Source organism: Lupinus angustifolius, chromosome LG18 (genome assembly GCF_001865875.1).
Source record: "Lupinus angustifolius cultivar Tanjil chromosome LG18, LupAngTanjil_v1.0, whole genome shotgun sequence".
NCBI lineage: Eukaryota > Viridiplantae > Streptophyta > Magnoliopsida > Fabales > Fabaceae > Lupinus > Lupinus angustifolius.
The window spans coordinates 1,236,325-1,259,069 of NC_032026.1; the positions used below are offsets into that span (position 1 = coordinate 1,236,325).

Consider the following 22,745-nt stretch of genomic DNA (forward strand, 5'->3'; position numbering starts at 1 on the left):
TATATATATATATATGAAACTAAACTCCATTAAATACATACTGATACATCATAATAATACTAATCAAGCATCAATTATTTTGAACTAGAGAAAAAGGTAAAGATGTCAAGAATAATTCAAGAGAAGTTAGGTGCAGGAAGAGTTGTAGCTGTTGCAATTGAAAACAACAAAACAAGCCAATATGCTGCAAAATGGGCTGTTGATAATTTACTTCCAAAAGAACAATCTTTGTTACTAATCCATGTTAAACAAAAAGCATCATCAATTGCTACACCATGTAATTATTTATCTTAATGTTGCTCTATGCTTATTTATATATATATATATATATATATATGTTGCTTGAATTGAATGATGAAAAGGTTGTTTTATAACATGTTTTCTTTCTGTTTTTTCGATATAAGCAAATGAAGAAAAGCATTTGTTATTTGATGATGTTATTGAGAATTAAGGACTTTGTAAAACACAACATGCATTACTGATTTGAATGATTTATGAGTGTAGCTGGAAGCTATATAGCTCTTGATGCTAACGACGATGTCGCTAGAGCATACAAGCAACAAATGTACAACGAATCGAGGGAGCTTTTCGCTTCATTTCGCGTCTTCTGCAATAGAAAAAGTGTTAGTATCCCTTCATATTACACCTTTCAATGATAAAATCAAAAGAGAGATACAGAAAAAGAAGGAATATGCATACTATATTGAAATAAGCAATTCAATCTATTCCATAGAAAGAACCTGCTTTTATATGAATCTACTACTTTTTTTCTTCTTCTAAATGAGACCCTTTTTCAATAATTTGTCTACATTTTCAACAGATACAATGCCAAGAGATCTTGTTAGAGGACACAGATGTATCTAAGGCATTAATAGAAGGTATCAACACATATTCCATTGAGCTTCTGGTACTTGGGGCAGCATCAAAGAGTGGTCTTGTAAGGTAATTGACTATATTCTTTTTTTGGTACTACAAAGGGTATCCCCTCACTGTTTTTGGGTAAGCAACTAATCCCTTTCGGGATACATGGATACCCCTCCCAACAAGTGTCGCTCCCAAGAATCGAACCATTGACATTTTGGTCTTTCTGGGTATCTAGCGGGGCCTTAAACCACTAGAAAAACATGGTCTAAGAAACTATGCTTATTAAACTTATTTACAAGCTACCTAAGCTAAAATTGGTTCCAAAAGAAAAATGTGTCTTGCATGAATGTGCTAGAACATGTTACATGTACAACATAAAACTAAGCATTAAAAAATATGGCATGGACAATGCTTAAATCAAAATGAATAGCTAGTCTTGAATTATATTTTAGTATTAACAGATTCTACTTTTGGCAAAAAATTCTTATCACAGAAGATTTAGAACAACAGATGTACCAAACCAAGTGTCAAAAGGGGTGCCACCATTTTGCACTCTGTACATTATTTCCAAAGGAAAAATATCATCTGTGAAATCTGCTACTGCTCCACTAACTACTAAACCTGCAATCAGTAGCAATGCATTGGAGCAGCAGTATCAACTTGCCCCTAGTCCGGATAGAATGGATGCGCAACTGATGCGCAACAATCCACCACGATGTATGTCGATTTCTGTTTAACCTTTAACTCGTAACATATTCCTTTTCACGAATCGAAGCGATAAGAAATGAATGCCCAAGTATTTAAGGATTGTGTATTTGCATTTACTACAGCATCAATAGAGAGGCCAACATATGGTGCACCCCGGCCATCACTCGAAGAAGAAATCAAGTAAGTAACTTCTGTTTCTTTTACATTGCATAATAAGACCAGTGAACACTTCATAATGATTTGTGACAAATCACAAACTTGTCTTCTTTTGAAAATGCAAGAACTTTACACTCATCTCTAGTTAGATCATGAATACAATGTGGATATTGTTGAAAATGCATTAATCTCTAAGGTCTAAACATCAATGATGGGAGTAGAAACCTTATGTAAAAACTCATGTATATGAATCCTAAATACAAATGCCAGTATTTTCCACAATAAAAATGCACATTTGACATGATGGTTTATTTTCAAACATATTCAAGGACTTACTGAGATTTCTAACTTGATATCGTATGGACAGATCACCATTCACGAGATCCGGTAGATCATATCAAAGATCAAACGAATCCTCAATATCAGATTGTGACATATCATTTGTGAGCAGTGCAAGGCCAAGTGTCGATAGGATGTTCCCGTCATTGTATGACGAAATGGACTTTTCAAGGCTTTCAACAGGCTCAGATTATGATGCTAGAAGCTCTAGTTCATCTTTTTCGGGTGCTAAGTCAATTGATCAGGGTGACTACTCATTCTGTTCACAAGACAGTGGGATTTCAATGTCATCATTAAGGTTATCAACTTCGGTAAGCACGGTTTCTAAGATAAATATCTATAATCAAAATGAACTAATCCATTGTATTAACATGATATGATTAAGCCTATGTTATATATTCATACTATTGTAATATTTCTACACATACATGCCTAGAGAAGAAGAATTAATAAATGTCTGCTTTGAAATTAAAGGATGATGTGGAAGCTGAAATGAGGAGACTGAAGTTAGAACTGAAGCAGACAATGGAAATGTATAGTACTGCTTGCAAGGAAGCTCTAACAGCAAAGCAAAAGGTACCTTTGAGATTTTAATTTAGTCCAAGGATACAACTGATTAAAACAGAAATTATCATTTCAGAAAAGATATAATAATCGACACTATTTTCCAACAGGCGATGGAACTTCAGCGTTGGAAATTGGAAGAACAACGGAAAATGGATGAGTTTCATATGGCCGAAGAAGCAGCATTGGCAGTAGCTGAGAAGGAGAAAGCAAGAGCTAAAGCTGCAATGGAGGCAGCAGAAACAAATAGGAAAATTGCAGAGTTTCAAGCACAACAAAGAATGAACTCAGAATCTGATCAGAAGAAGAAAACAGAAGATACTATTTCACAAGGTCATGCAAGGTACAGAAAATACTGTATTGAGGAGATTGAAAATGCAACAAACAACTTTGCCCCTTCCCTCAAGATTGGTGAAGGAGGTTATGGACCAGTGTATAGGTGTGAACTAGATCACACACCAGTTGCAATTAAAGTGCTAAAGCCGGATGCATCTCAAGGACGGTCGCAGTTTCAGCAGGAGGTACGGAAAATGGCAATAAAAGCATTTATAGGATCATATGTTGCTGCTAAAAGTAAATCACTAATAAGTGTGTTAGATTAACTTTTAGGAAAAATTTCCCAGCACACTTTTGATTATAAGTTGCTTCTGAACACAAAAATGTCTAATCCTAACAGACACTTAAAAATAGAAGAATATAAAAAAGAAACATGATGTCTCCAAGAATGTCATTTGAGGTAATCAATTGGTTTGGCATTTGACTCATGCAGGTTGAAGTGCTAAGTTGCATGAGGCATCCAAACATGGTTCTCCTCCTCGGAGCATGTCCGGAATATGGTTGTCTAGTGTATGAGTACATGGCTAATGGAAGCTTGGATGATTGCCTCTTCAGGAGAGGTAAGTCACCAGCTCTTCCTTGGCAGCTAAGATTCAGAATTGCCGCAGAAATTGCCACCGGCCTCAATTTCCTTCACCAGGCAAAGCCAGAACCGCTGGTGCACCGTGACTTAAAACCAGGAAACATCTTGCTTGACCGCAATTTCGTGAGCAAGATCAGTGATGTTGGATTGGCGAGGCTTGTACCTCCTACGGTCGCGGACACTGTAACGCAATATCGAATGACATCAACTGCAGGAACATTCTGCTACATTGATCCTGAGTACCAACAAACAGGCATGCTCGGAATCAAGTCTGATGTATACTCACTTGGGATCATGCTGCTACAGATCATAACAGCCAAGCCACCAATGGGGTTAACTCATCAGGTTGGAAGATCTATAGAGAATGGTACTTTTTCTGAGATGCTTGACCCTGCAGTTGAGGACTGGCCACTTGAACATGCTATGCATTTTGCTAAGCTCGCGTTGCAGTGTGCGGAAATGAGAAGAAAAGATAGACCTGATCTTGGGAAAGTTTTATTGCCTGAGCTCAATAAGCTAAGAGATTTCGCTGAAGAAAACTTGCCTATGATGATGATGTTTGGTGCCGGATTCACTGCCAGAAACAACAACACTTACTCATACTCCGCATTTTCCTCGTCTACAAATCAGGTGAGTCTCGTTATCACTAAACAACAACCTTTGTTTTTTCAATTATATTAAACTAACAACATTACATAATATACATCACCTGTTTCTCTTGTAGGATACTATGAGTGAATCTCAAATGTCTGGAATGTCTGGTTACGAAAGCCGGTCAAGTACATCCTCATTGAGTAATAATAATAGTTTTGTTGCAACAAAGATGATTTGAAAAAATCATGATAAGATCACAACACTTTTAAGTCAATTTGTAGGCTCCTTCATATCTTTGAGGAAACTCAAGAATGTATCCAGGCAAAAACAATAATGTTTCAAAGTGTATGTTGTAGCTATTTCAATAGGAATTGAAACTGTGATTGAAGAAACTCCAGAAATGTATCCATTCAAAATATTTAATTGTTCAGTGTTCTTAGCTATTCCAATAGAAATTGAAAATGGGTTTTGTTAATAAATAAATAAAGAGGTTTTTTTATTAGTGTATAAACAAGACAGAACACTGAAGCACTGTAACAACATTACACGAGGCTCTCATCGAATGGGCGCTATCAACGATAGATCTACACAGCTTCACCCTTATACTAGTAAATAGTTTGAATAAAATCAAACATAAAATTAATTAATTTTACAAGTATAAGGAAGTGAACAAAGTAGGAAACTAATTATCAAAATTTCATCAACACTTTCACATGCATGCATAGTTATTAGAACAAAGCAATTCATTTTGAAGGGTGGCATCAGAAAGTCCTCTCCAATCCCTGTGAAATTTGTTCTGAAGTAACTCTAGCAAGGAAATACAATTTTTAAACTCATTGCAAGGTTCACTTAACACATTGGTTCTCATACAAATGTTTTTGTATTAAGAACATAAGCAGTTACGAACCTAGCACCATAAACCATGTAATTGATGGTTCTCATTTACCATGGCCAACTCCTCATGCTTTGGAATAAAAGTGGTATCACCTCCTTGCCATTAGGGTTTAAGGAATGAAATTACACAAGGTTGAAGGTTCGAATTTCACGGAAGATAAATTTGTTTATAGTGTTCGGTTCCTCCTTGTGCTTTGGAATAAAAGTTACATCTACTTTGCCATTTTATGAATTTTCAGATTCAAATTGGAATAAAAAATGAAGAGTTGAGAACTATTATGAAGTTTTCAGATTTTTAAAAAGCTAAATTTGTACACAAGTGAAGTTTTCAATGCTTGATTACGTATTTCCATGTGAATCATATTTGAATATATGCTGAAGCCAAAACACATTTTTGTCCCTTAAATTAAATGTTCATTTGTGCAAAAGCAGTCCCTAACTATTTTATGTATTCCGTGATCTTGCAATCTGATATATTATCCCCTAATGTAAATTAAAATAAATTAGTGACGATACTAAGATGAAGGGGGGAAAATCTGGGAAGAGCTTGTGAATAAAGTTTATTACTACAAAATGATTACATAATCTCAAATTGAGACATAATCTTACTAGAACCTAATGTTTCAGACATAAACACATCACATATTCCAATTCAAGTCCAAATATGATTTCAAATGAAAATACAACATAGAATAATGAATGACAACTAAGTTCAACCTTTCAATATTTCAAATGAGTTAATTGGTCACTAAAGTAAGAATTGTCGATCAAAACTTGTGCCTTGTGGAGTTTCTTTAGCAATTACAGGCCAAAATGACTCTGCGAATTAATAAATGCTACAGTAATTTTTTCCTCAACTCACCATTCTCAAATATTCAAGCCAGATCCATCCATTCTAAAGGTAGACTTACAGCTGAAAAAATGCTACCAATCAAAACCCAACATTTCATAGTAATACAACACTAGATCTTCCATCTATTGGAGTTTTTCTTGTGACTACAACAACTTCCTTTTACAACAGATCGTATACAATGTGGAGCCAAAATTATAAGTATTTACAACAAAAAGATTAAGAGAAGGAATTTAGCGCACCCCGAAGGATGGGGTCTGATACTAGTAACTTTCTGCCAGCCAAATATTGCCAATGATCTGCATGGAAACATGTCAAAGATACAGGGAATTTGCAAACATAATACCTCGCCGAAGGCTTTCGCTTGCTGCTGCAAACTTCTTCTCCAGGTCAACCTCCCCAACTGCATCAGCAGCAGCACGCAACTGACAAGAAATTGAATTAGACCAAAGATGTGACTTAGAGAAAACTTGAAAAGTGATCAAGCATACCAATTGTTTGTTGTATACACCTCTAAAGGCAAAATATGGATTTTTGGTTATATTTTAAGAATTGAAACTGGGCAGTGTGACTCTAATTTGCCCGAAATAATTATTTTATATCAAAATGTATTACCAAAAGTATTTGGCTTAAAACCTGCTAATGTTCACTTAAAAACACGTCAACTATGATACTGGTAAAAACAATTGTGCTTCTGATTTTGGCGATCAAACGCCTCAAGGTGAACAATTCGTGCATATATCAAACACTCCATTTGAATGTAATCAAGTTATAAATCCTGCTGAAAATGAAACTGACTTAAATAGTTCAGCAAATGAGTTGAGTTCCACCAACCACCCAACATAAATTCACATACTCATTTTCCCACTTCATAGTAAATGGAAAAGTCTCTTCCCAAGATGCAAGTTTCAAGAAAATCAGTTATCAAACCGAAACAACATAGCTATTTTATGCTACAGGGTGGACAACAGCATACCTGATTCAAAAACTCATCAAGCCTTCTAGCACTCCTAATGATACTCCCCTCAAAGATGTCAGTCATTTGTATAACATCTCCAAAACTTGCTCCCTGGGGAAAACATTTAAAAGGAAAGACCGTAGATAAATATAAGCATAAAAAAGTCACTTCTATAAGTTCTGCAAGCTTTATTGTGCTGTGTCCAATGCCTAAATTTTATGAATTTTGCTTGACTCACTTTTTTGGGTTAAATTATACATTAAGGCACATTCTAAATAAATGGTTTCAGGTCCTATTGTAAAGGTAAATGTATGTAGTCTTAACCTCGCAAGTGAAGAGGTTGTTTCCAGGATTTGAACCCATGACCTCAGGTCATAAGGCAAACAACTTCACCATTGCGCTGAGGCCCACCCTCTATAGGAAAAACAGCAGTTGATCTGCATGCATTTTTCAATGTCTGACCTCACATTCAACTGCTCCATAGAAAACATTAAACCCTTTGTGCGTTTATAATTCTAACTTCAAAACAAATAATGCCTCAGACAGAATTGCTCATCATTTCTATGACAATTTGATACGTAGAGAAAATACAAATTATTCTTAAAGCCTATTATGTTTCTTAACCCCCAAGTCTGTCAAATGGCAACTATCCTAAAATCTCACTCATGTCAAAACTTCGACAACATCCTTTAATTGAAAGGAAGAACATTAATTACAATAACTACTACTACTAGTCCAGCATTACAAAGTCAATAGTAGAAATCAAGAAATAACTTAAATGTACACAAAACATTGTGGAAAATATGACATAACAAACCTTTGACCAAGAGTATATCACATCCATCAGGAATGGCCGTACTGTTGACTCCACGTACTCATTCACATTTATTTCCAATTTGCATTCATGTTGTATCTATGATCAAAGAAAGATCCCATTTAAAATTTAATTAGCAAATTCTCAAAAAATATCACCTTAAATGATAAAACACCTCAGCTATGCTTCTTGCACTGTCTTGAAGCTGTTGTAGAGGTCTCGCAAGTTCTGTTCTCAGTTGTATCTGAGACTCACTAGATCTATCACCCGGTATAAAACAACTTGCAAGCGCAGCAACTTGATGGTGGTCAAGATCATTAAAAGTACCTAAAATGAAGAAAAGGAAAAACCAGATTATGTAACATAATATGCTACAAAAAAACAATTGAGAAATGCATACTTACTCACCATTAAACATTAACTCAGTGACAAGGAGTTCATCGCCTGTGTCAATCAGGCAGGCTGCCCGTCCCTTCAACTGAACTACACCATCAGCATCAATATGACCAAGCTTCTTTAAGACTCTTGAGCGATTCTTTAGCTCTTCACGAAATTTTTGTAGCTGAAAATTTAATTTTTGTTCTTTCAGTAATTAGAGGATCCATCAAAACAAAGAAGAATCATACCAGAGTTCAGGAAACAAAATAAAGAATGAAGTTATCCATTGTCCACAACAGTACACACTCTAAATTTGACAATGATAAAATTGATATATTAACATCCCATCAACTGTGAATTAACATTGGGTCATATGAATAGATACAATGCATATCACATACTGATACTGTATTGACTCTTGACTGAAATTATGTTCCAGAAGTCAAACATGTGATCCAATAAAAACTAATACAGCAAAGAAAGAGGCCCAGGCAAGACAATACCTGGGAATCCCGCATTTTTGTCTTCAATTGCTGAATTTCATGAGACACTTCAGCTTTCCTCTGAAAGCATTTAATTTGATCCATGTCTTGATGCTAACATGCAGCAAATATTAGAGAAAAACTCAAACCAAAGAGCAAGAAGTATTATGTTTATAACCTAAAGAATATGGTCAGAGTTCATTTTAACAAACCTTATGCATAGGATGGGAAAACAGTTTTTGTTCAACTTCCTCTATTTGATCGACAAGCTCAACGATCACAGGGTCATTTATTTTCATATCCTGGAAATTAATAATATTCAAGCTCAACATGATCATGTGCTAAAGGAATCTTCCAAACTTAAAAGCAGGACAATGAGAAATTGGAGATTATAAGATAAACAACAAAAAAGACGAAAAATATGATACAGAATGGTCATTCAAGGTTTTAGATGTTCAACAGAAATATCAGAATATGGAATGCCAGTGATTAATGTATTTTATTTTAAATATATATATATATATATATATATATATATTGTTAGAAAAAGGGGGGAAGTATAAGAGGATAAGAAATCCTTATAGAAACAGAAAACAACACTTAGAATTACTCAAAAGGGTGTTTTGATAAAAAAATATTATCAGGATGGAAGGAAGAATGATACAGGAAGATAAGAAATCCTCAGAATTCACAAAAACAAAAGAAAAACCTAGAAGTCAAGGAAAAGGGTCATGCAACAAACAATGTCAGTCTCTCTGCATAACTACTGTATGAATCACTAAAAAACACATGGTTTTTGCACCAGAGCAGAGCCAAAAAAGTAATCCTACACCACTCATAATCAGGGGACGAAGGACAACTAAGAGAAAAAAAAGAGAATCTGTTTCTGAAACTAAAAGTATTCTAAACAAAATAGAAAGCTGGCCAGTTTTTAATAGTAGATACCAGCTTCAGAGCCCCTAGAACAGAACAGGACCTTGACTATCTAAGTGACAGTAAGCTGGTACCAGCTGTGTGTTAACACATCAGCACAATTTACGAACTGATAAACTAATCATGGGTTTTATATTGTGTGCCTGTGGGCTCATTTTAAGGATTCCAAAAAAGCAAGTTTTCATGGGAAAATGATGTATTTTTTATCTTGGGAGGTAATATAGTTGATATCCCCGAGACTTGTTTTTTAAGAATCCTAATTATGTGCTCAGGGAACCTGAGCGCTAGGGCAATTAAATCGGATGGTTAAGTCTGTGAGAAATAAGAAAGAAAGATATAAACAGTATATTTCAGATAGTTATGCAGTTTCAGCAATCTAGAAGTCAGTTTCTATGGTATTTCTGGGCAGAGAAGAAATTCTCTGAAGGAACATAGCCCCGGGACAAGAGCCAATCTATTGTATATGTGTGTTCCAACTAATATATAATAAATTTACCATATTTTGCCATACAATTCTGGGTTTCCATCAGCACACAAAAGAAAAACCCAACTATTATATATTCTTAACAAGGTGTAACATCAAAAAATAAAGTGCAGTCGACCACTGATTCAATCTCAAATGATGAAGTTTTTATTATGTATGGAAAATAATTACCTTTACAGGGTTAAGCTTTGGAAAACCTTCAGGAAAACGATTGCCCAGCTCCTCTACAGCAAGCAGTATGTTTTGCCTTGCTTCCGAGGGCCGGAGATCAGGAGGTATAAATATCCTCAGTTTACTAAGGGTAGAGATTAATGGTAATTCAACAGGGACCTATTGCAAAAAGCAGTCCAAGCAAAATAACATGTTATTCAGATAAATGACATGAGTTACACAGCAGAGGGGTGAAAAGGTAATGCAATGCATGAAAATTAACTTACCACATGCATTTCACCTTTCTCTCCAGGGCGAGGTGGACAAGGTTTTGGCCGTGTACTATTTTCATTTGAACCATGTGAACAATGAAGTAATGTATCAACTATATACCCACTACTAGGTTTCTTAACAACATTGACAACAACACCCCAGCCCCAATCAGTTCCACCTTCTCTTATTCTGATCTGCGAAGTTAAAAAAACCCAACTTCAATAAAGTATGAATAAGCAGAAGCAGCAGAAAACATGGTAGGCGGAAAAGAACCAAAATTTCTAAAATAGGCAAAAGACATTAAAGGGGAAAATAGAAACAAACAAATAGCAAGTGTTTATGCATAAATAGTAGACATGTTAGAAAATTATTTCCACGCACCACATTTACGAACAAAGGTGATTAGAGAAGCAAATTAATCCAAAATCATTTCCATTCAGATGCTAACTAACACTTACCAATCGGCCAGGAACAAGGCAAGAAAGAATCATATGAGGTCTTATTATTTGTTCCATCATCTTCTTCTCAAGCTGCGCTAGTTCCAGTTTTAGCTTATGATATTCAGATACTTCAGCCTAAATAAGTTGTAACTATTCAGCATACTAAAATAATAATATTAATAATAATAATACAGAACATAAAATTAAAAACTAAACTGTAGGTCCAGGAACAAAGATTACCTCCCCTGAAGCATCGAGCAAAGCTACTTCCTGCTCCAGCTTTGACACCCTTTGCCCCATATCAGGTAAGGTCTGAACAAGAATGAGAAATTCATAAGTTATAAATCATAGTGCAATAAACACTAACAAGAGTTTGAAGGAAATAGTTCAGTACAAACCTTTTCATATTGAAATTGATGAAATGAATTTCTTATTACGTGTTCGGCAGTGAACTGGCCTTCTGCACGGCTCATCAAATTTAAAATTGAATAATAGCTAAGCCTGAATGTACTAACTAAAGGAGCAGGTTTACCCAGAACCATGTCCTTAAGGTTGTTCATTTCCATCTGCACAAATAATCAGACAAATATCTAATTGATTAATGTAAAACCAATCAGCTTTCAAGATTGCAGTCCAGGATCAAAGAAATCATTGATGGTCTACTTGAATAAAATGTTAACAGAACATACATCATAAGAACCCATAGTCCTAAACCCCTAACTTATGAATGAAGGAGATACTGATAAACCAACAACATTTACACAAATAAAAATTGGTTTACATTATGTATAAGCGTAAAATTATTGTCTAAAAAAGAGCATAAGTAGGAAAATATAATTTCAGAATGTTGCAGGAAGATACATCAATTACAAAAAAAATGAGGTTTTTAGAACAAACAGATCCCACAAGGCTAGATTAAGAATTATGGATTCAGAAAAAGTCGATGAAAAGATAGAAACCTAATTGCAGAATTGAATAAAAAGGGAAGTTAACAGATTTATGCAACAGAGAGCAGCATGGACTAGAAGTAGACTCACTTGCTCATCAACCATTATGATACAAATTCCACGCTCATCCTTGCCACGACGCCCGGCCCTTCCGCTCATCTAAAGGTAGCAAATCATTAATAATGAAATGGGCATGATAAATACCATGATAGCAAGAAGAAATCATTGTTCGCCTTCACCCAAAGAAAAAACATCACTCACCTGTATATATTCACCAGATCCAATATAACGATGACTGTCACCATCCCACTTCTTAACAGCTGTGAATACAACAGTTTTTGCTGGCATATTTAAACCCATCGCAAACTGTAGTAAAATACCTCTGAGAATAATTACAAAATAAACAGAAACGGGATAAACAGAGAAAGAAATCAAATGAAGACAAAATCCTACCGTCTCAGTAGCGAAGAGGGCCTTAACAAGGCCTTCCTGGAAAAGAAGCTCAACTAATTCTTTGATAACAGGAAGAAGGCCAGAATGGTGGACAGCAATCCCTCGCTGAAGGAGAGGCAACATCAGCTCAATAGCAGGTAAGCTCCTGTCTTCTTCATTCAAACATAGTATTGCATTCTTAAAAATATGCTCCACTGTATCCTTTTCCTCTTGGGTATTGAAGTCAAGCTTGGACATAGACATTGCATGCTGTTCACACTCTCTCCGACTGAAGCTGAAGATGATAACAGGTTGGAATTTGCGTTCCATAATCATCTGAAAATCAATAAACATTGTAACTCAAATAAAGAGCAATAACTAATTCATAACTGCAAAACAGCATACATTCACAAGGATCCTCGGAGGACTTTGTTGTTTGGATATGTTTGTCTTCTTCAATTTCCTTCTCTACTCCTTTTCAAAGGAGGATATTGCATCCCCCCCCCCATTATGGTATGTACTAATTTACATTTTTATGTAGAATGACTGCTCTACTTCCTATTAATGTGTCCAAGGCAAAATGATAGTTGTGTTTAAAATGCTTGTGAATGCAAAGTTTTCATCTTAAAGATGATTTTGAAGAATTGCAGAGGCTCTAACACATAATTCTTTGTTCCAAACAGAAATGTAGAAGGTGCTACTTACTCATCAATAGCCAGACCAGACAAAACAATAGTTGTGTTTAAAATGCTTATGTAACACTCAAATACATGCACTAAGAGGCCACTGATAATGATGTTATTACCTTAAGAATCTGTCAATATGTCACATTTTTTACAAACAAATGCCTTGTAACTCCTGATGACAGAATATTAAGCCAACTCATTCCAAAGTTGATTATGATTTTGCATATCAATGGCTTGTTTGGTTTTAAAAAAAAATTCCATTTTCAGGTTTCATTGATAATTACAAAAATGTCATCTTGTCTTCACCTTGTTTCCTGTGCTGAAAGATTAGTCTAGGAGACAAGGAATATTTCACTGTTTCATGTACAAATATTTAAAAATTTGGAACAAAATGAAAAAAATGTGGAATTATTGTAATTATTAAGCACTGATGAAACAAGAAAAGGGGGAAATAAAAATTGATAAAGAACTTTCTAGATTCAACATATAGGCATTTATAATCGACAATTCGACATCATCCACATAATCTACAATAGACAAAGTCGAACTAAATATTCTAAGACTACTATAACAGTAAAATATTTCAGGGATGACCTTAACGATCTTGTATATATCAGAACCACCGCCTCCAGAGCCACCTTTTCCGCCTCTGCCATTGCTTTTAAAACCCTTGTTACCCTCCAATTTCTTCTTAGCAAAAGTATCCTCCATTTTCAAAAAATTATCCTCCCTGAACTGCTCATTCTCATCAACCACCAAATACAACCCACTCCCACCAATAGGAAAAACATAATGCTGCAGTGGCGTGGGCCGAAAATCGGTGTACACAACATGACAAGGCTGCTTATGAATATTACAAATCCACTCAGCAAACTCGGTTGCATTAGACATCGTAGCCGAAAGGAAAACCATCTTAATAGCAGGTGGCAAAAAAATAATACTCTCTTCCCAAACAACACCTCTTTCCCTATCCTTCATATAATGAATCTCATCAAAAATAACCCAAGCTACTTCTTTCAAAACCTCACTTCCTCTATAAAGCATTCCCCTAAGAATCTCAGTAGTCATAACCAAACACGTAGCGTTCGGAGAAATAGTGACGTCACCAGTCATAAGTCCAACGTCATTGAACTCACCACTAAGCTCACGGTACTTCTGGTTACTCAACGCCTTAAGCGGAGAGGTGTATATCACGCGCTGCTTGTCGCGGAACGACATCGCGATAGCGTACTCAGCTACGGCTGTTTTTCCGGCGGAGGTGTGGGCGGAGACGAGAACGGACTCGTTCCGTTCGAGGCACGCGACCGAGACTTGTTGGAACGGGTCGAGTGTGAAGGGATAGGACTTAGCCATTGGACCATTGTAAAGAGGGTTCGAGAGAGTTCCATGGAGTGGTTCGTCTTTGTTTGGAAGGTAACCGCTCGGAACAGCGACTTCATGGACGCAGGTTCGAGATTGAGAACTTGTGCGAGGTCGCTTAGGGTTTATTGGAGAATTTGATTCTGGTTCTGGTTCTGGTTCCTTTCGTTTTGCAATGATGGAAGATTCAGTGTTCTCCATTTCTGAGTTCATGTGTTGAACGGTGTTTAGAAACCCTAATTTGGAGGTTAGGGTTTTTGATTTTTGGGGAAGAAACAAGAAATGAGAGGGGAAGTTATATGGCCCAAACCGTAATCATAACCAGCCCAATGCCAAACTAGAAATTAAGAGAGAAATTGTATCCAGGGTGACTTTGTTATTATGAATGGACATGTAGCGGGTTTGCATATACCCAAATCCAAATCAGAAATTCAAAACGGGAACTTAAACTCAACAAGGTTGAAATAAAGATATTATTTTAGAATTTGAAAAAAAATTCGAAAATTATATATGTATTAAGGAAAATATGATAACATTTTCGTTTCATTTTTCTCTAGCATTTCTATTTTCTCTTGTATTATTTCATTTGTTTTATGTTTGAAGATCAATAGTGTGTAAAGTAAAATTAGAAATAAAGAACAATAGACACATAATAGAAATTTCAATTTTAAATTGAATTATATTACTTCAGGAATGGTTCGGGTTAGGGTCTTTGCTTTACCAAACCTGAATCCGAAAGTTAAACCCAGGTAAAACGGAACCCAAACACATTGGGTTTCTCCGTTAATTTCTAGTTCGGTTCAGGTGGATACCCACGAGTTCAGTTTTCATTAACATTTTTATTTGTTATTGTATCACCTGGCATTCGTATTTAATTATCATTGACATTTTTTTATGAAAAGTAATTCAAATGAATAGGTGGATGATGTAGTGACTGTACATAAATTTTTATAGTGATGGTGTATAGATATTACACTCAACTATAATTATTTTTTATTTATTAATATTTATAAAATTGATATTTTATTTCATAAATAATGTTTTTTGTACTACTAATAGTATATTTTCACTTTTTTGGGTAAGGAACTAATCACTTTTAGGTTCCTAATTGTTCTTTCCAACAAGTGTCACTTATAGGAATCGACCATCGACTTTGGAGATCCAATAGGAGCTTACATCACTAGACCAACGTCTTGTTGGTTTGATAAATTATGTTTGAATTGGAATAATATTAATAACTTTAGTTTTTTTATTTCTAAAAATTATATCTATATTCAAATAGTGTTGAATTTTTAAAAATTGCATTAAAAAAGAGAGGCCAATGGAAATAAAATAAACCAGTTGAATGTTATCTATAATATTAATAAAGGGAAAACACAAAATAACCACCCATCATGATGTACTTTGTTTTTCCTATTTTGCCTCAATATCTTTTTATTTCTACCAAAAAACCATATAATATTATTTTCTTATTTTATCTTTATTATCTTCTTATTTTAAAAATGTATTTAAAAAATTGAATATTAGACCAATAGAATAAATTCAACCGTAAATTTAGCGCAAAAAATTATATTTGAATTTATAAAATACAAACTATGCATTACAAACGATAGGAAAGCGGGTTGACAGGTACGACAGTGCATGTTAACACGCTAGTAACTATAAAGAATATTTAGTCAATTGGAAAAAAAATATGTTTAATTGTTCGGCCAATTGGAAAAAAATATCAATTTCTTCTTTTGTTTCTCTATTTTGATTAGTAAAAAAAGATTCACCTACTTCTAAGTAAGTTTTTTAAACTTATTATTTATTTTAGTCATCGATTTTAAGAAAATTCAATTATTTAGATCTTCTCACTAATTTAAACAATTGAATTTCCATAAAATTAATTTTTAGATGAAGAGTAAGTTTAATAAGTGATGCTCACTCTAGTAAAAAGGTAAATTATTTAATATAAATTTGTATGTGATGATGAGAATAGACTTGTAGGTTGAGTTTGGTTGAGTAGAGTTAGAGAAGAAAGAAAAGAAGATAAATGGGGAGTTTCTCCCATTTGGTTGAGAGGGGAGAAAGAAAGGAGATGGTGGACCCACAAAATTTATTTCTCTCCACTTATGAGGAGAAAGTGAGAAGAGAAAGAGAGACTTTATATAGATAATGATCTGTTGTCCCAAATTATGTCGCAAACTATGTCATAAATCATATCAATTGAAAATGTTAATTAAAATTATAATAAAATTTATAATTTAAAATTATAACATTTATTTTTAATTAATAATAAAATAACATTTTTTCTATCTTTTCTTTACTCTAGAGGTATTTTTGTAATTTGAACTACAACATCATCACTTTCTTCTCATTTTTTATCCAACCAAACAAAAGAGAAAGAGAAGAAAATATTTATTTCTATTTATTTTCTCTCATTCTTCTCTTATACCTAACATCACAAAAATCTAATATATTTGTTCTCTTTCTCACCTTTTTCTTTTTCGCATATTTCTCTTTTCTCATTTTCTCTTATTAACCAAACAAAACCTACTATTTACTAACCAAGATATCATGGGTCTTTTGGAGTAAGGTTGTAATGTCCATCATACTCAATCCTCATAGGCCACACTTTTAATATAAGTTGATATTAAACTTTATTTCTTTGATTAGTTACTAATTAGAACAATTTATATTGGGCTAATTAGCACTTAGATTAATTGTTGGAGAGTTGTTCTCCCTTAATCACATAAATCATCTTCAAGTCTCTTCTAATGAACATATTTGGTGGGAAAAGTTTTATCACTTGATGAGAGAATAATGTATCTCATGTTATAAGGAGATAAATTATCTCTCACAGTCGATAAAATCATGACATATGTCATATTTAATTATTTTCTATGAAATATTTATAAAACTAAATAAAACAATACACATGTTATATTTTTACTGACTAATGAAAATAAGTTTAGTATAAGGAAATATTTTATTCGACAATACTCACTCAAACATAATTATCCCTCATTGGAAGATAATACATATGGTTTATGGTTTACAGAAGGAAAAACAACTTAGAGTTGGCTACAAGTAATTATTAGAGGTAATCCTCTAATTGACATAACAAGAAAAATGTTTATCTCATTCTTGATTCATATCAGTTAATTAAAACTAACATACACCTTTTTTTATTATGTCACACTAATTGTACTTTATATAATTTGGACATGTATATAGTAGAGGAACTATGAATGATATCAACTTTACCTAATGAGATAAAAATTTAGTTATTATGATTGATTGATATATTTAACAATAGAGCATCCTTATAATGGTCTAAGCCATCAATAAAGTTATTTAATTTAATACTAATTTATATTTGAATGTAATATGTACGTATCAACAGTTTAAAAGTTCATACACAATTTTTGTATAATCTAACTTTCATTTGGATTAATTTTATAAAGGAATCAATGATAATTGAAAATGAATTATAAATGATACAGTAGAAGTGTAAAAAATTGAGATGATTGTTGCCTAACATACAACAACAACAACATCAACAACAAATTGTTGGAGAGGTAATGAATTAAATTGATGTACATCAAGGAGTCAAATCAGCAAACAACTCTTAAAAGTTGTGCTTTATTAAACATTTTAACCATAATTTCATTTTTATTTGAGTCTCATACATTATTTTATAATTTATTACAATTCTTTATAAAATAAGAATAATATATAAAAAAAATTCACAATATTTATCTCTCTCGTCACTTTCATTTGGTTAAGAACAACAAAGAATTGTTATTATTTAAGAACAAAAATCAGAAAATAAGAACGACACAGTAGAAGATATAGTAAAAATGTTCTTATTCCATTAAGAATAACCTTAAGAATAACCATTGTGATTACTCTTAGTCGATTTGATAAGTTAAATGATAAAATAATGGATCTAAAAACAAGAGAGTTATGTTTCATTCAAGAACACTTTAAAAATTACAAACCATGAATGATAAAGAATTAATAATAAAGAATTAATAAAAAATTACAATGTTTTTGGTTAAATTAATCACTAGGTCCCTGAACTATTTGGAAAATTTAAATAGGTCCATAAACTTTTAAAATATCTAATTGAGTCTAAACTTTATAATTATTTCTAATTGGGTCCTAAGATAAGGGGTCATTACCAAATTTCTGTTAGAGGTCTAGCTTCACTTATTCAACTAGGGGAATGAGGCTACTTATACACTTTATTAGTGTAGTTAATGGTTATACTAGCCAAAATAACCACTAAATCTCTATGTGGGTTCTTATAATTGGATCTCGATTTAAGATCTGAGTTTATTTTGGAGATGAGCATCTCAATCACAAACAATATATTCAATCTTATTTAGGTTTAACACATTATTTTATAATTTATTATAACTTTTATTGAAATAAGAATAATATATATTTTTTCCACACGATGACAAAAATCATTATTATTCTTATTTGGGTCCTTTAACCTACAATATTCTGAACCAAACATCATTCTTTTTCGTTCTCTCTCCTTGTTCTTATTTCTTTATCTTTATTCTAGTTTAAGAACAGAATTCATAAAATAAGAATGTCACAATGGAGAATAAAGTAAAAATATTCTTATTTTCATTAATAAAGTAAAAATCTTTATTTGAAGATGCTCTAACATCAGTATTGGATCACTACAAATATACAATAGTAAAGTTTTGCAAGTCATTTTCTTTCGGGGTAAGCTTGGCACAACATTTAAAACATTGACTTGCTTATGAAACCATATCATAGCACTCAATTGCAAATGATTATAAAGTTTAGGGACTTAATGATGATTTTTTAAATTTAAGGAACTATTTAAAAAGTATAATATATTTTAAATAAAAGTATAATAAGTTAATATTTTTCTCATTTGCATTAGATGCACCAAATATATGTACAAAATAGAATAAAAATAATAAAACGCAAGTATTGAGGGTGGATGATGGTGGGGGGAGTGGAGAAGAAATGAAAAATAAGGAGTCAAATTTATGAAAAATTGAATATTAGTGGTATCAATTTGGGGTAGAAACGGCTAAATTCAAGTTTGACTCAAATCAATTCAACTTGTTAAGGTTTAGTCAAATCGAGTTAAGTGACAATTTAATTAAAATGAACATTTGAACGAGATAAAGAACTCAAATTTATGTTGTTCATAAACTCAAATGATGACCATTGATATACATAAAAATGAACATTTGAATGGGCTAATGAACTTAAATTTATGTCGTTCTTAAACTCAAATGATGATCATTAATATAAAGAAATATATATATGTATCTATGTATATAAAGAAAATAATATTTTTTAATCAATTTGTACAAAAAAAACTATAATTTTAATGTATATTATATTCATATATTAATATAAAATTTATATTGATATAATAATCATAAAATATTTGTAATATATATGTGTATGCATCTGCGCATTATATATATTTATCTTTTAATCTTAACTATTCAAATAATATCTAATAATCTATATTAATTATTCTCACGTGCGTCACTTGTGATTATATATTTAATATGTATATTATATATATATATACTATATATAAAGACAAATTATATATAAAGACAAAACACAGTTAACTTTCATCATGGTGTAATTTTCACTTCCTGTTTTGCCCTTAACATTATTTAATATTTACAAAAAAAACTATATAATCATAAATAACCACTACCAACACATTAATTAACTACATGTTTCACGTTAAATTGAACATTATTATAATACACAAAAATTATAATATAATGTACATTGAAAACAAGAAATATACTATAATTCTAAAAAATAAAATATATAAAAATTAAATGTGTAATATCTTGCAATATTGACCAATAGGCACAAAGTGTCTATATATATCAGTATATATAAATAAAGAGATGTTATAGCCTATATATGTATATGTGTGTGTAAATACATGTTTACACACATATATATCAATTAGATTTAATTCACTATCAACACTATTAGACTACATTGAAATTCTAAATGGATAAAGCAAAACAAATCCAATATATCAACTCCTAATTGGGACCCATTCATTTGATCATCCTTTTCACACCATTATTATTATTAGGTGGCAATGTTTCCTCAACATTATTTATTTATTTATTATTGTCATTCAATAACCATCACTCTATTTTATTTATGGATCTTGTTGAAGAGTTCTTTTAGTATACGTTTAAGGAACATAAGAATAAATTAGCATTGAATTCGTTAATACTTTAAGTTTATGTGTTAATCTAAATTTTATTAAATGATGTAAAATTTGATATAGTTTAACTAAATAAACTCATTTAATTAATAGTGAAAACTACCTCAATGATAAATGGATAAATAGGAGTATCTTATGGCAAATTAATTTTCTTTTCTCTCAAATTATTTGGGTAAATTAGATTATCTTATGGCAAAATAATTTTATAAATAGAAATAAAATAAAAAATATATAAAAGGAAAGTATTATTTTTGTATGTAATATCTATGTATTATCATTATAAAGATTTATATACATGAAGTACATAATTACCTTTCATTTATATTACTTTTTAAAAAATTTAAAGAGTCAATAATAATAAAATATAAGTTATTGATAATCTATATCTATACTTCTATACTTCTATACTATATATAAAGCCAAAACATGGTGTAACCACCACCATGGCATAATTTCTATATTCCTATTTTGCCTTTCAAAATTTTAATTTAAAAAAACCATATAATAATATATAACCACCTCAAATATATTAACTATAAGTTGCATATTTATATTACTAATAAAGGAAAAACATAACCTAATTTTCATGAAGTTATTTTGGGTTTTCCTATTTCATATTTTATAACTTCTAATTTTATTGTATAAGTTATACTTTCATCTTTATATATACTTATATTAGTAAACATTTATTTCATATTTTATAACTTCTAATTTTATTGTATAAGTTATACTTTCATCTTTATATATACTTATATTAGTAAACATTTATTTCATATTTTATAACTTCTAATTTTATCTTTACTAGCGTGTTGACAGACACTACTGTGTCTGTCAACCCGCTTTCCTATTGTTTGTAATGTGTATTCTACATATTAAGTTGTATTATATATTGTAATTTGCAGTTGAATATATATTCGTTTAAGGTAATTGTTCAATCTTAGAGAAATGATGCATATTTTATTTCATATTTTATAACTTCTAATTTTATCTTTACTAGCATGTTGAGAGGCACAGTAGTGTCTGTCAACCCGTTTTCTTATTGTTTGTAATGTGTATGTATTCTACGTATTAAGTTGTATTATATATTGTAATTTGCAGTTGAATATATATTCGTTTAATGCAATTGTTCAATCTTAGAGAAATGATGCATATACAATTGTGTTCATCAAGAATAGGGTCTTGATATCTTCATTTAATTTAATTTTCTAGCATGCTAACAGACACTACTGGGTCTGTCAACCCGATTTCATATCGTTTGTAATGTGTATTCTACATATAAAAGTGATTTTTTATCTAATTAATTAAAATCTATTAAGTAAATCTATTGTATTGGTCACAATATATATCCATTAAATTAAAAAATAGGAATTCATGAAATATATTGCATTGGTCACAATGTATGCAATTGAGTAAAGAGTATGTGAATATTTGACATTTAAAACATCCAGATTACACGTTACAAACAATATGAAAGCAGGTTGACACACACAGTAGTACCTGTCAACACGCTAAAAAATAAAATTAAATGAAGATATCAAGACTCTATTCTTGATGAACACAATTGTATATGCATCATTTCTTTAAGATTGAACAATTACTTCAAACGAATATATATTCAAGTGCAAATTACAATATATAATACAACTTAATATGTAGAATACACATTATAAACAATAGGAAAGCGGGTTGACAGATACGATAGTGCCTGTCAACACGCTAGTGAATAATAATATATAAAATTTATACCCTATTAGTGTATATATATTTTTTCCCTTACTTTTAATCGGAATCCTTAATTTTTTATAATCACATGCTAACCACAAATAAAACAATGTTTACTTTACAAAGAAAAAATGTATACACCTATGTATGAATTTTATATATCATCAACTTATTATTCACCACTTATAAATAAATTATGTGGTGACTATGAATAAATATTTATAACGACAATATATATTACACTTACAGTTTACTAGTGTGTCGATCGGCACTTCGTGCCAATCGACCCACATTTGTAATTTTTCTAATATATAGTGTATTAGCTTCATGTTATACTATTTAAGAACCGAGCAGAGAATAAAAATATAGATAAGAGAATGTATGAAAGATTAATGATATATTAATATAAAAATGAAAATAATGAAAGTAATATATAGAAGTTCACATTAGTTATTAATGAGAAATTTTATAAAATATATATTTAGAATATAAAAATTATATCCGGTGATAATTATTATTTATTTTGATTTTATTAATAGTATATTT

General features: G+C 31.7%; 2 protein-coding genes across 2 annotated transcripts; one reads left to right on the forward strand and one right to left on the reverse strand.

The window, feature by feature from the left end:
* On the forward strand, positions 103-4,604 carry LOC109332444 (U-box domain-containing protein 35-like). Its single transcript, XM_019567427.1, has 10 exons — positions 103-277; positions 505-623; positions 821-942; positions 1,358-1,581; positions 1,695-1,752; positions 2,096-2,378; positions 2,542-2,643; positions 2,742-3,152; positions 3,401-4,180; positions 4,275-4,604. Exons 1-10 carry the CDS (start codon positions 103-105, stop codon positions 4,380-4,382), a joined length of 2,382 nt encoding a protein of 793 aa, XP_019422972.1. The 3' UTR covers positions 4,383-4,604.
* Positions 5,682-14,544, reverse strand: LOC109333101 (DExH-box ATP-dependent RNA helicase DExH10-like). The gene is made up of 16 exons (XM_019568378.1): positions 13,460-14,544; positions 12,201-12,515; positions 12,009-12,113; positions 11,838-11,906; positions 11,199-11,366; positions 11,041-11,112; positions 10,819-10,935; positions 10,375-10,554; positions 10,109-10,267; positions 8,733-8,822; positions 8,542-8,634; positions 8,069-8,222; positions 7,836-7,987; positions 7,664-7,759; positions 6,865-6,957; positions 5,682-6,313 (listed from the first exon to the last, which is right to left on the reverse strand). Exons 1-16 carry the CDS (start codon positions 14,435-14,437, stop codon positions 6,203-6,205), a joined length of 2,952 nt encoding a protein of 983 aa, XP_019423923.1. The 5' UTR covers positions 14,438-14,544; the 3' UTR covers positions 5,682-6,202.